The 15,178-nt window shown below is 41.4% G+C and overlaps 1 protein-coding gene across 1 annotated transcript in view; it reads right to left on the bottom strand.

The window, feature by feature from the left end:
* The window catches only part of LOC121364611 (ankyrin repeat and KH domain-containing protein 1-like), a 99,410-nt gene that overhangs the window by 83,484 nt on the left and 748 nt on the right, over positions 1–15,178 (bottom strand). The window contains exon 2 of the mRNA XM_041488014.1: positions 860–1,013. Coding sequence (XP_041343948.1) covers positions 860–1,013 — 154 coding nt within the window. The remainder of the gene's footprint in view (positions 1–859; positions 1,014–15,178) is intronic.

The following is a 15,178-nucleotide window of genomic DNA, read 5'->3' as shown; positions in this document are numbered from 1 at the left end:
CCAAAATGCAAAGAGAACACAAATCCCAAATCCCTGCCCCTTTTGCTTCCTCAGAATAAAATTCTCCTTTAAGATTGTACACAGCTTAGCATCTACACACCTGCAAATAAGTGCTATTTTATGTAGCTCCTTAAGTGTTCCAAAGTAAGGTGTGAAAACTCCAATTTCAGCACACCACTACAAGTCTGAGTACACACCCATGATGATCAAGTGTGATTTGTTTCAAAGCAGAGATTTGATATCATTTTGTCCTTGGAATTTTGAAACTAACAAATAATTTCCAAATCCATTACAAACATCCCAGTCACAAATTGTAGGAGCATTTGAATTAGTCAAGCTTTCACTCTTAAGCTAATAAATGTAGTAGCAACTATGTTTATCAGATCTGGTTCCAAAACAGGAATGTTTAATATGCATTTTCAAACAGTGATACTCCAGAATTGCAGAATGCAAAAAATGCTCTTGTGAAAGTTGAAACAGCGAAAAAAGTATTTTACCTGTAAACTTCTGGAGTAATGAATTAATAATTATATACTGACCAAAGCAGCAGGAAAAAAAAAGTCATTTTAGCAAGTCGACTTCCTTCTATTCTCACCATTCATTCTCCCTCTGGTAACATATGTAATCTCAAGTTGATGAAATACCATTTAATTCAAATTAATTTTTCTAACTCTGTATGCACAGAAAGAATGGACTAAGCAACTTGCAACACTTGTAAGAGTTCTCAGCTTCTTTTCCATGTTCTGCTCATCATGGGAAATTTTCAGACTCCTGAACATTTCACTAGCGTTAAAAATTTATGTGCTGCCAGATCTGTGTACAAGTCAGGTTCAGAAAAAGAACTACACAAGGAAAGTACCTGCTGCCTCCAGTAAGGCTTCTAGTCTTGCTTGTGTCTCTGGATCCACAGTTCTCAAGTCCGCACCTTCTGCAGCACTCGATAAGAATAACTCCGATGTGGTTTTAAGTACTGGGTTATCAAGATCTTCTTGGTCCAAAATAAATGATTCAACCTGTTTGCCAAGTTAGAAAAACAATTTTACCATTTTTGAAGCTTTAAAGTAAATCTAAAATATTACCCCAAAAAAAAAATCCCATGAAAATAATCTAACTGTACTATCATAATTGTGTTTTAACTGCCAAAAACATAGAACAAAACTACAAAAAACATCTGGTCAACTCACTGAAGAGGTAGTTAAAGTCACAAAACACAAAAACCCTGCATAAAAAAAAATATTGCAGAAGTTACAATTTAAAACACGTTAAATACAGCAAGGTCAACTCAGATAAAATACTGAATAAGTGTTATGCATGCTTGCACGGTTAACCACCCAAGCAGGCAGACACAAGAAGCTGTAACATCTTTGTCACCAGAAGCTCATCTACCATGTTATTAATAAAAGCCACCAGTAATGATTGTGGTACAGCTGGACCTATCTGAGTGCCAGGGAAAGACGGAATGTTTTCCTGAGATGCCTTTCATTTCTCTTTTAAAAGCAATTTCTACAGAGGTAGCACAAAGATTTTGATTGTTTTGAGCAGGAACACAAGAGTTGACCAACACTCAGCACCAAAACCTCTGTCTCAAGCTGGCACTCAGCATTAGCCCAGTCTGCTCTGCTCCCTGGACAAGAACAGATCTGCAGAAGGATTAAGCAGGCAGGTATTCCAACCGAGCAGCAATAATGCTGTCCCACCAGTGCCCCACGTGACCTCCAAACACAAGCCCATGGAATTACTCAACAAAACACTGCAGCTTTATGACAGCTTGCCAGAGTAAACAAGGAGGATACCTGACTCACACTCTAAAGAGCAGAGCTACCTTTCAGAATCTCCCAAGCTCAGACATAATTTCCTCTATTTTCAGTAGTATTTTAAGACAAAAACATTATTTCGTAATTAGATGTTGTCTGTTATCTGTACCTATTGGTACTGTGCCTTAGATTTGCTGTAGAAATGAGACGTTCCTGTTACTCAGCCACTGCTGCCCTCTCCCACTTCATACCCAGTCTCATCTTCCTTTCTCAGTTTTCCCCAAAATACTTCCCCCTATTTTTCTCACCTCAGCAGAAAACTACCATCTCGTTTCCCCTGGAAAGGGAAAATTTATACTTAAAAAAAAAAAAAACCAAATCAGGCCATCTGCAAATTCATTAAGTGCTCCATTGTGTGAACAACTTAAGAGGATCTGGGAGCAGCACAGAGCACTGCTATTCAAGAGCAACTTGGGTTCCTTCATTTCTTCCCCTTTTTGATATGTAAATGGCTGTAACACTATGCCCTGGTGTCCAAGCCAGCCCTGTGTGTCAGGGAAATGCTCACACTGGAATATAATGGGAATCAGGCAGCAAGTATGACTTTTTAGGAACACTGAATATAAGGCCCACATCTCAGTAGATATCTGTGATCCCAGCCAGCTAACAGATCTTGTGTGCCAGACACAAATATTAAAGGCAAAGCAGGAGGCTCTCATTTGGTGCTCAGAGAAGCAAGATTTCTAGGTTAGTCCAAGCAACAGTCCTAAAATAAGAAACTGTCATTGCAAGAAAGAGTAGAACAACTCTTTAAAACAAGCAGAAAATTAGTGACCTAAACCAGTGATACATATTTTTACTACAAACAAAGAAGAGCTATTTGCAACTCACAGCAAAATGCATCCCCCTACAGTAAGAGCCCCCTCAGCAGAACTCAAATTCCAGGTTAGTCCATAGCCTGCTTTCATGAGTTCTGATGCAAAACTGACTTCTGGGAAAATTCACCCTTACCTACGTGAGTACTTCAGGGTTTTTAATTTTTTTCCCACAAGACTACACAAAGCATCAATATGATGGAAATATTATTCCTATTGCAACATGTTTGTGTGATCTGGTGAAGGGCAGAAATTCCCACTATGTGTACATGACCATTCATTTTCAGATACAGCTGAAAACTAGACACAAGAAATTTTATTAGATTCTTATGGACATTTTTCTTTGTCAACTACATCACTACATTTAACAGCAGTCCTCCCTTTTGAGGACATACCAAAAGGAGTGAAAATGTCACCTCCCACTGAAGCAACTGCACTTGAGAACAACAAACACTGCAGAAACACTCAGTGGCTCCTGGCAAGCCTTAGGGCTCAGCCTTGGGAAGAGCCAGGCAATCCTCAGCCAAGGGAAGCCTTGCAGCAACCTGCCAGAAGCTGTCCTGCTGCAACTTCTAAAACTTCGTGGTTTTGACACTTTGGGAAAGATATGGACCATTTTCTCCCTGACTGCTGCCAGCACAAGCTCACTGGGATACATTTACTGGATTTTACAGGCAACAATCCACCTCTTGAGCCTAAATCTGTGTTAATTCACCATTCACAAATATTCAGCTTGCAAGGAATCTCTGCCCCCCCAACAGGGAATACATTTTGCTTACAGGAACCTCTAAGTAAGTGTCTTTTTAACAAAGATTGTGCAAACACTACTAATTAGAGTAAATGACACGCACATTTTTTACTTAAGAATACAAGTTGGGCAGTACTGGTGCAGTCTGCTCTTTTCACCACTCTTATTAACTCTTCCTGCCTTTCAGCTCTTCTTTACATCAGCAACTGTACTTCCAGAGACCTTGCACAATCAAAATCTCAAAAATTCTTGCTTCATATACAATACTTACATCATAGTTTTATATCATAGGAAGGCAGATGCTTTCATTATTACTGCACATGTTGAGCATCAATTTTTAGGTTTTATTTTGATTTTTTGTAAGAGCTTAATACCATACCCACAATACAGATATAACTTGAGTGTGAAAATACTGAAAATCCATATGCAAAATGTTAAAATAGCTGCACCACTGCCAGTCTCCCAGAACAAACTTCAATGTATTCTCAAGTCAGAATGTCTGACATTTCTGTAAATCAATGCAGTTTCTCACACACTAAGACAAAGCTAGAGAGAATGAACAGTTGGATCTTATCACTAATAGCAGAGTGAGAAATTACCTAATTGATCAGATGTCTTGTGAATGGAAGGGACCTACTATAATCACATATTATAATAATTTTTTTGAAAAATCAAACTATTTCAAATATATCAAACAAATCTGGCTTTTAAAACAAGAAATAAACTTCATTAAAAATCAAAACAAACAAGTAAAAAAACCAAAACATATTTCATATTAGCATTCCTGGAAGACATAATGCACTGCTCATGTGGCAAAATTTAGGCACTCTGCTCTATCCTAATCAGATCTGCAGCAAAGTGATAGAGTAACCAGTCACTGTGCTATTTTTGGATTATTTTGCGAGCTGCTTTGGGCAGTTAATAAGCATCTTACTTGGGAAGGCTCATTAGGAACACATGGATTCCAGATATTATTCTAACTGCCAAAACAATTTCACCTTCCCAATCCAAACCCAAGAAAGCTGCACAGGAGTGGAGGGCAGGGCTTCACCACCCCGTGCCTCCTGCTCTTCCATATGGACCTGGCCTGAAGTCCTGCCAGGGACTGCACAGCCTCACAGCTCTGCAGATCCAGTTACACCCCTGGTGCCTCCCTCCAGAGCAGCTACATTGCAGCCATGTGGCCTCAACTGCATCAGTGTTTATGTGTTAACACCAGGACTGAGTTTACTGCAGGCCAGGGGGATGCAGAGGGACTCTGCAGGCACCAACATCCCCACTAACACTGGTAATTCTGGTGAGATGGACGTGACGTGCAGGGTTACAACACATTTCTAATATTAAATCTAAACTGATCTTCCTTATGTTGCACTACTGCAAAGTACTTTTCCCAGAATAGCCTGGACCTGCTCACAAATAGCCTGCTCCTGACAGGCTACAGAGGATGGAAAAGCTTCCTGGGTAGCTGTAGGTAGCACTGTTCTCTCCTCCTCCTGCAGGCAAGGGCAGCAGCAGAGACAGCTCCTACCTTCTCCTTCCATTTCTGCCACACTAGTGCTCCTGGGAACACCATCTTTACAAAAAGTATTGATAGGAAAGAGAAAGGTGCTGTTAAATTATTTCCTTGAACTTGTATTTTCCAGGAACCCCTTGAGCTATGAACACTTCTGGGGTAACAAAACTTATTGCTGTGTTTGTGAAGTATTTACAAATAATAAGGACCCAAGCTGTTGACCGGGACTCCTAAACTCCTACTTTTTATGCAAATAAATAACTGCCTGAATTTCTCCTTTGTGTTAGGAAACCATTCCTTATTACTTCTATAATTCCATTTGGACATTTTCACTCCATAATTAACAGCATGTGCAATGCTGCATTAGGAGAAATGCAGCAGAGAAAGTTCTTGTGGATTTTTCAGAAAAACCCAACCTCTAATAGTTTATGTTGTCATGTCCTTTATTAAACTGAATGCTAATATTGGATTCATACTTGCACTCCTGCCCTAAATTTTTAGTGACAGGGGAATAGTGACAGGACATAGCACTAAGTTAAGACTGAACATTAGTTTGTATTTCCAATTTAACATCAAACTCCTGTAAATTCCACATATAAAGGATGTCAGCTATGAAAACCATTAAAAATAATCATTCCAAGGAGAAAGTAAAGTGAATGACTTGTCCCTGACATGACACTCTTAGATGCTCCCTGCAACAATTAAATGCAGCACAACCCCCTTGGTGTAGACTTAACACCAAAAGGCCTGGTTTTGATTTACCAGAGAATGCACTTTTCAACACTCTTCCCTCCCAGCCCAGCCAAACATCTTTGCACCTGCTTAAGGTACCTTCCTGCACAACCATTTCAGTTTCAAGAGATGGAGTAAAGGAGGAGGAAAAACCACACACCAATGTGAGTATTTTCACAAAACCTTTCAGTGGGGTCTCAGGACACTGTCCTTTCTTGGCACTTCAAAGCTAAGAAAGAAAATAAACATTTCAGGGAAGTACTCTAGAGTCAGTACCTAGAAACAACATAGAATCAATGGGAACATCAATTCAGACATAATTAATGATATAAAACCATACCCACTCTGTTTGGCTAGAGCCGTAATTTCTGAAGGCAGTTTCTTCCATTAAAAAATAAATGTTCCAGCCCAAGAAGACAGAAGCCACCATGACCCGTGAATCACCAAGAGAGCACTATCCAGCACTATGGATGCTGTGATTACACAGTATCCTGCCAGCCTGGGGGGCACAGGGTGCTCACCACCTCAATGGGGAACATAAAGTACCTGGAGCATCATTTCCAGTCACTGCTCACCTTGTGACAGGTCAGGCAGCTGTCAGACACTTTCATAAGTCACTTTAACACATCCAAAAGGGAGAAAACTCAGGGGGAGGAAACAATTTTCTACCACTTTATGAATTTCATGGACTTAAAAGGGGTCTGACAAGCTGGAAGATCATTCCTCTGGGAACAGAAAGGCATTAGATCATGTCAGCTCCCTGTGAGGCCATAAACCTGACCATGGCTCCACCTTTAAGTGGAGCTGTCAGTGCACACACCTCCAGCAGCAGCTCCGTACGCAGGGCATTAGATTGGGAAGGCAGGGAGAGAAGGGATGCAAATTCTTTAGCCCAGATTGCAGCAGGAAGATGACTGACTGGAGGCAGGATTACCTAAAGGACAGCCTTTATTCCCATAGATATTAAGCAATTATCAGCTAGTGAAACAAGCAGCTATAGGATCTGGGCTGGGATGAACTCATTTCAGAGCACAGGTTCATGTTGCAGACGCTGCTATAGATACAGTGTAAATACAGGTGGACACAACCTCAAGATTTGCTGCTGCAAGAAAGGAAAGGCCCTCACACACACAGTGTGGGCCATGAGTCAAACATCCCCACACACAACACAATGTTCTTGATGTGATACCACACAAGCTGCCTAAAATGATCAGACAGCAGGCAGTGAGCAAGGACTGACATTTTTATGGCTATTTCACCACAGGGTCTCAAGCCTGGCACCCCAAGTCACCAGTCAGTTCTCAAAATTACAGCTGTTATTTGAAAGACGCAGATAAAACAATTAATCAGAATTAATGTTTTATACTACTACTCTTCCTTTCCAGAGATTGCTGATCCTGGTTTTCAATTTTCTTGCACTCATACTGAACCATAAGCAGACACTCCTGGACAAGCAGCTGTCAAATGGTTCATGTCAATTTAACCATTTACCTGAATTCTCTCTTAATCAGACAACTGACACTATGCCATTTCAGTAGTTCTGAGTACTACAAACTACACCCTATCACAAGCCTCTGGAAAGAGCTGTCTGATCTGTGGATCTTCCAGAAACAGAACACTACAATTTATTTTTATTAAAGCACTGTTTCACAACAATAAGCAACATGATTGCACCCTGTTAACCCCCACAGAATTAAGGCACAGAACACACATGTTGACTCCTCTTGTTACAAGAAACTGGCAATGTTACAAAGTTTCTCTGCATAGCAAAAAAGAAACATTTATTCATCGCAGTAACTACTGAAATAACCCAAAGAACTGTTAAAAACAGACATATTCAACGTCTGATAAACAAAAATAATTATGACTATATTTTCCCCATGTACAAAACAATCTTTTGCAGCAAGAAGCTGTCATGTACAGAACTGGAACTGACAACTGAAGCTTATTCAAAATTCACATCAATCCCAGTAAATCAAGTACCAATTCTTGACTTTATACCAAAGAAAACCTTTGAATGGAGACCAGGAAACTTGACTAAAATAAGCACCACTTGCACTAAACACTCCTTATTTTCACGTATTCTATTTCAGTCCACTCTAAATCATGTTTTCAGTGCTCCATCTTCCCCATGGGCTCTAGGGTCCCCTCCTCACCTGTTTTTTATAACTATTATTCCCACAGAAAGAGCCCCACTTCTTCCCTCACCTCAAGGCAAGAAACAGCTGGCATAATTCAGTATTTGATTTATTAAAATATAAAACAGAATTGTTGCATCAATTTAGTAATGGCTTTTCTTGCTCAAGTATTAAATCCCAGGCATTAAACCAAAGTGAAGGCAACTTTTAAGGCAGAAGATGAATAGATGTGTTTGTTTGCTGATGTAAAAGCTCACACCCAACCAAGATGGGAAGCATTCTAAGCCACCTTCTTGGAAATGACCTTTTAAGATCTCTTTTCAATCCAAGGGGACAATGCCTAAATAGAAACAAATCATACAAGTGGATCTGGAATACAATAGTAATTCAATCATCTGTTTCCAGGCCAACTTATACATTTCAGACAGAGGAATCTCAACATTTAAAGCAACTACTTAAGTTATCTAGAGGCTTATAGCAAACTGAAAATCATCCTGGGCTTTCTGCCCCTCTCAGAGCCCAAGCTAGTGGCAGCTATTCTTTTCAAGGCCTGGATAAACAGGTCTGTGCACGCTGTCCCACTGCCAAAGCAGAAGAAACCCCAATGCAACTCCTGAGCCATCACTTAGTCATTTCAAAGAAACTATCACAGAGCCCTGCCTAAGCCATGATGCACCGAAAATTCAAGATACAGCAGTACAAGGGCTTAAAATGTAACCATTTTATAAAAACAATTAAAAGAGAGACATTTATCTAAGCTGTTGGATTTATCCTAAGAAATCCTAAATGTCAAATATCCACATGAGACTCCCTTTTGCCCTGGCTCCCCTTCAGGCTGTGGAGGAGCACATACTCTAAAGAGGCAATGCCCAGAAGTCACCATGACCAAGGATCAGTCTGGGAGCAGATCATTCAGCCCCAAATGCTGATCTCCCTTCTTCCCTTGGTTTGAAACATGACTGACTTACTACCTACCTGCCATGTGACACTGCTGGTTTAATTCATGATTTTGGAAAGGGGAAAGTTCAACAGGTTTAGGGATTTTCCTAGAAGAAAATCCTAGTTAATTAGTAATCCCTATGTTTTACTGAATGCAAGGGAGAAAAACTTAGAGACCTAGCTAAAACCTAGTGCTAACACATGAAATGTTAAAAACGTGTGAGATGACTTTCTGTTGGCCCACTGTCCAGCACTCAATAAAACATCCTATTTTTCTTTTATTAGGGAGTGCTTTCTTCCTGCAGGGTGGGTATGCAGGAAGGTACCTTTGAAAAGCTCTCCTGGCCAGAAGGGCCAGCCACACTTGTCTCTTCTCAGCTACCATCAGCATTTGGACAAACACATCACCATAATTCAACTGGGAGTAACCCCTCTCAGTCTACAGCACTTTTCCTTACACATTCTGGGATGCCCTGGAAGAGCTAAAGATGAAAATATTTTTGAAAAAAATCTCAACTCCCTCTTGAAATCAAAGGACCAAAGTAAGTAAGGGATCTCATCTCACAAAAAGCAGGAAAGAAGTAATAGGATCCAGCACAGGACCAATTGTTTTATTTATGTTTTATCACACTAAGTGTTTTCTATCTGCACTTGAGCAGAAGATACACAATATTGCAAAAAAGGAGAAAATTTTCTAATATTTTACAAAACTTCTAAACAATCAACATTACATAAGAAAAAAATTCTTAGGTAATGAGTTGTTAGAGTAAAATACATTTCCATAAATTTCACTTGCTCAGCATTCCTCCAAAACTATGCAAAATAAAACCTCTGCACTTTCACAATAAAAAGGGAGAACTGCTTGTTGAGAAAAAAAAACCCCAAACTATCTGTATGCTATTACAATATATATCTGTGTATATTAAGGACTATAGCATATAACCCTAATTAAACTAACCCCTAAATCCAAATATTAACTCACTGGTACCTCACTTGGTCATAGGTAGCATGGGTCTACAACATAAAGGCTGCAACCTTGTTACTGCATTCTGTTGCTACAAAAAAGAAGTATTTGTATCATTTCAAAGTTAAAGTAATCTTTAGTTTATCATCCACCAAGGTCATTTGAGGTACCAGCAAGAAAGTTTCTACTTGAGACAACCTGCAAGACCAGGCACTGTTCAAAAACCTCCTAAAATTATCTAAGTACTTGCACAAATCACTGACTTCTGAGGTTTGCTTACAGTACCCCATTCCAGCAGAAGGCCATTCCCACCTGGAAGATAAGGTTTACACAAGGCCTTTGGCTGGTGTTTGCATGGCACATGGGCTGCTGCTAAGGAAGAAAGCATCTGCAGGGGACAAATGAAAGCACCCTGCTAAGAGTGAGGCCTCAGAGCTTCACTTAAACAGTCCCACAAAGAGTCCTCACACAAGATGCAGGCGTTATTTTTCTTGCTTCATGAAGTTTTCAGTGGGAAAGGAACCTAAGGTTCCTTTTTCCATATAACTCATGACTTGCCTCTGTTCTAAATCCAAGAATCACTTTTACTCCAATAACAGCTTAATACTTGAAAGCAATCTTCATAGATGTTACAAGAACTCAAAATTACCTACTAAGATTGAAGCTCTGCAGCCTCCTCACCTGCAGGGTCTGAGCCCCAGCTGTAGACTCCAACAAACACCCCAGCTCAGTCCTGGAGCTGCTCCCAGATTTGAAGGCCAGGCCACAAGTGTGCACAGAAAAAGGAGTGTCTGTGTATTCCCCTTCCCTCCACACTGACCCTTCTGTCAAGAGAATGTTGCAGGGCATGGTTTGAGCTCTGAGCAGAGGACAATGTCCCCATGGCACCATCCAGCTGTCCTTACAGATGGATTTCAGCATCCTCCAAGGCAAGGAAAGGAGACAGAAGAGCTGCCCAATATCACATCCATGGGGGAGCAGCTGGGTAGCCCCAACTTAAATCAGAACACAAGAACTCATGATTCAGCATTACTGCTCAAACAAACCCTTCCCACCCTCCACCAGACTGTAACTAGTTGACTGGTGAAACCTATGTGCAAATTTGTGCCTAAATATAGATGTTCTGCTAAATTTGGCAAATCTCTCCTTACCAAGGGGTTGCACTGCATATTTATGTAATTATACAGTAGTATTTCACATCTTTACTTTCTACACCTATCATTAGAAAACAGTTGCTGACGTTTATTTTAGGTCATGTACTCAGCTGGGTCAAACTGCACTAAAGGGAGACCCAAGTTGTGCAAGAAACCTTAGAAATGAGCTCACTGTAAAATGTTATTGAATAGGATTAACCATACTGCTTGTAGGGTTAACCATACATGCATACAGAAACACTGCTTGTTCCTGGTTACCACAGGCCACACTTGCAAAGTTACTGAGATACCTACAATGATTTTTCTGGAAATTAGATGCCTAATCAGACTGGGAATACATGAACACCCTACTGACCAGCTCTCTGCACCCTGAAGAGTCACCTCAATACTTCTGGAAACCTGAACACGTTTTTCTTTGATGTTTTCTGATCAGTGAATAATTCCTGGAAGAAAATTTCACCTTTTTTTTTTTCCATCTTCTACCTCCTCAACTTTGAAAGAGCTTGACAAAAGAAAAACATAAACTGCTAAACTGAAACTTACATTTTTCAGAGAAAAGGCTTTTCTGCTTAATATTATCTACCTGAATTTGCATCCACTTTCTGAATTTCTATTCCTTATGGTAAAGAAAATGCTTTACATTGTTTCTAATACAAAGAAAATTAAAGTGTCTGAGCATTACATTAGCCTCAGAAGTCAAAAGATGCATTGTGCACCATCTACAAAGCAGATCCATGTTAGGAAGGTTCAACAATGCAGCAATGACTTTAATAAACAACACTGCTGATCTGAAACAAACTAGGTATTTACTGTGAATTTCAAACCAAGTTTAAAAATTAAGAGACCTCAGGTTGTGGGGAGGAGGGCCCCAGCCAAAATCTCCAGGTACTGAACTGCCCTGGAGTGCATGCCATTCAACTACTCATCCTACTCCTGGTAGGAGGTATGTTATGTCTGATTTTTAATTATGCTTTATGTAAATATCCCCAGAGGCTTATGCAATAGGTACAGGCTTAAGTAAGGCGAGCTGGTGAAGGCAGCTCAGGAGAGGGAAGCCGAGAGCTGAGCTGACTCCATAGCCAAGGGCTGGGTGAGCTCCAGTTGTCATTGAAGGCCTTCAAAGCCCTGAATTACAGAATAGGAGAGATTTGCTACATTTGTACACTCACTGCCAAAAGCCACTTACTGAACCAAGCTCCCAGATCCCCTGGTACTTCTGTAGCTTCTGCTCCTTGATTTACAACAGCTCAGCAAACTGTCCCTGAGCACTACCACAGCCACATTTATCACCTGCTTCAACTCCTGCTGCCACACTTTGCTGCTGGGAGGGTTTTTGATGAGGACCTGCACTTTCTGTGGCCACCAAAGACCCCATGGACATGCAGTAATCAGCACTGCCCTCGCAGCACACCTTCACCTTGACCTACAGCCCTCACAGCCAGGGTGGAGGAGGCTGCTCAATGCTTGTGCCTTTGGCACTGCTGTAAGTGCCAGCAAAATTCACAAGGAGTGGTAATAATACACTTAAAGTCACACCAAAAATCTCACTCTAAACAAGTTGCAGGCTGTGTTCACACCCTGATCAAGCTTAGAAAGCAACTAAGCAACTATTTGCACTGAGGTCAAAACCACCTCATTTCTCAGGCTGCAGCCAGTGGTGAAGTTTCTCTGAGCACCCAGGAGATCCACAGCAGGCAGTTTTACACAGAACAGCACAAACCTCCTGGCCTCGTCCCTCCATGCCCAAAGACGTGCTGCAGCTTGCAATTGTTTCTATTTGCATGGGATAATTTTAACTGGTAATTCTAGAAAATATTCTGCACAGCTGCATTCAAATTTCACCTTGTGGACCTAATACAACTCATCTGTAGAGGATCCACTTTAGTCCTTGGTTTCCCCAGCCAAGATCCTGGTCACTACCATGGGCAGGCACTGAGCTAGGAAACCAGAAAGCTTGACTTTCTGCCAGTTCTGCAAGCCAGGATAAATGGGGCACACCCTCTTCACCTGTAAAATGGGGACACTACTCTCCTCTGTAAAGGACTTGGAGATCTGATCTAAGAAATGCAATATATTTTCAAAAAGGTTAGGTTAAAATATATTGCTCTTTTCATTCTCTAGATAAATGCTTCATTATACTCCTTGTCCTACACTTCCCTGATGATTTTCTTTTTCAACTAATTTGCCATTTTGACAGTCCAATTATTTTAGCATATTAAACTCAGACTAATACAAGGATACAAAACCTAAATACCACTGCAGACACATAGCAGAGCCTACAGAACTTTGTACCATTATTTTTATGGCCTCAAAAATAGAGAGAACAGATCAAGGCAGCATGGCAAAAACTCACTTTTTTTGTTTCATTTTTAATTCTCCCTTTTAGTTCTCACTAATTCCACCCACTGGTAATAGCTGAAGGCATACTCCCAAATCAGTGACTCATGGCACAAGACCACAGTCCAAACAGTGACTGACTGGCTTCTCAAAGCAGTGCTGTTCAAGAACTGCACTGCTCCATCCCTGCACCTTAACTGCCTTTTCTTTGCTCAAAAAAGAAAACAAAACGAAGAGAGACACCCACCACTGACAACAGGTGCTTCCTTAGCTCTCAGAAAAAAACCCAAAAAACTGAAGAAAAAAAAAAAGTCCCCCCCTTAGTGCTCCCAGCCATGCAGCCCAGCCTAGGCACAATCCTCCCACCCTTGATTCTTCCCAGGTAACTCTCCACAACCAGAAACACAAGACAGAACTCCCCAGGCAATGTCAGCTTTGAGATTAGCCCACCTCCACTCTGCTGGAAAACTTCAAATATTTCAATTCCAATTAATTTCTTCTATTCTGTATTTTAAATAATGAACTTTTTCCCCAGGTTTTTCAAATTAATCATTTAACTTTAAGAGCTGCTTGAGAACCTTTATTTTTTTGACCTCAATGGCAACCTCCCAGACACATTATTTATAATAGGCTGTCTTTCTTAATACTTGCTATTAGTCAAAAGAGTGCTTAGTAAACATCCTAGCTAACCAATCTTCACATCCCTTAAATAATGGGGTGGGTTCAAAAGGGATAAGCTTTCAAAGTAGGACTCTGCTCTCCTTGTAAAGAGCCACAAACACCCTGACACAGCCCACTTCCACTTTTCCAGGTTCTGTAGATACTGCTTTGTATCTCTAAAGATACATTAAAATGTGACATGAAAGACCTCCTAGAGAGCAGACACTCATTGATTACTTGTGTCCTACTCTGTTTATGGCAGGTCTTCCAGCTCCCCCAAACAGGTATGTCCTGGAACACCTAATTCCATATGGGACTGATCGTGGATGTCCAGGACACCAATCACACAAGGAACGTTCAAATACAAGTGCTCATCAGCCTGACCATTAGATTCTGAGTTTAGTTAAACATCCTGCTGTTAGCACCACTTCTAATGTAGTTTAGGGGGTCATGAGCAAAACACAAATGTGGATCTGAATCAGTTTAATCACTTTTTTTTTTATTCAAATAAGACCTGGCTCAGGTTTCAAGAGGAAGAGGGCTGGACAAAAGATGGTCATCAATAGAAGGCAAAAAATTTAGCCACAGGAGGATGAGTGCAGGCTCCTCTCTTTACATCTCCCCAGAAGGAACAAGGACACAGCCTAAGTACACTTGCTTGGCCTCCAAATTAAAAATTGTTGTATCACCTTGGCTATTTTCTTCCTCTTGCAGAAGCCCAAAGGAACTGGGAAAGCCTGCAAGGAGTAAGTAGCCACTTTCTCCTGCTTTCCACTAAAGCTATATAAGGGCTGTGATCCAGCTGGGATCCCATCTTTTGCTAAGAGACTGCTAAGGAATGAAGATTCACCCTTTGGTGCGGCAATGACAGATAAAAGCCCTCATTTACCCTCTCTCCCAAGGCTACATAAAGCAGCAATAAATGCCAGTTTACAGGTCCAACAACGCTCCATTTGGGTTGGGATAAGGCCCCCGTCCCTCCTCCCCACCCTCCCTTTAAACCTCTCCGCAGGTTTGGAAGATCAAAGAAATACACCTCGACTACCCTCTTCCATTTTGTTGGGTAAGAAATATTCCTATTGCATAAAAGCGTGTGTGTGTATAGCTATATCTACAGGAATTTATCCGTGGCTGGGAACCCCGAGTCCGGGGCAGCAATAGTGGGGCTGACGGCTTCACTTTGTTCTCCGCCGGGTGCAGGATCTCGCCTCCCCCTCCAAACCTGCTCCCAGGTGGAAGCGGCTCCTTGAGGTCAGGACACATCCTCCCGCGGCCGCGGCGCGCACAGGGCCCGGCCGCCCCCGGCCCTTCCCCGGGGCCGCCGGGAGGCGCGGCGGGGCGAGACCCCCGCGCCCGCTGCCTCC

Source organism: Pyrgilauda ruficollis, unplaced genomic scaffold, assembly GCF_017590135.1.
Source record: "Pyrgilauda ruficollis isolate IOZ18807 unplaced genomic scaffold, ASM1759013v1 scaffold86, whole genome shotgun sequence".
In the NCBI taxonomy this organism is placed as follows: Eukaryota; Metazoa; Chordata; class Aves; order Passeriformes; family Passeridae; genus Pyrgilauda; species Pyrgilauda ruficollis.
Note: the sequence above shows the minus strand (reverse complement) of the source record. Positions and strands in the feature narration are given on the sequence as shown.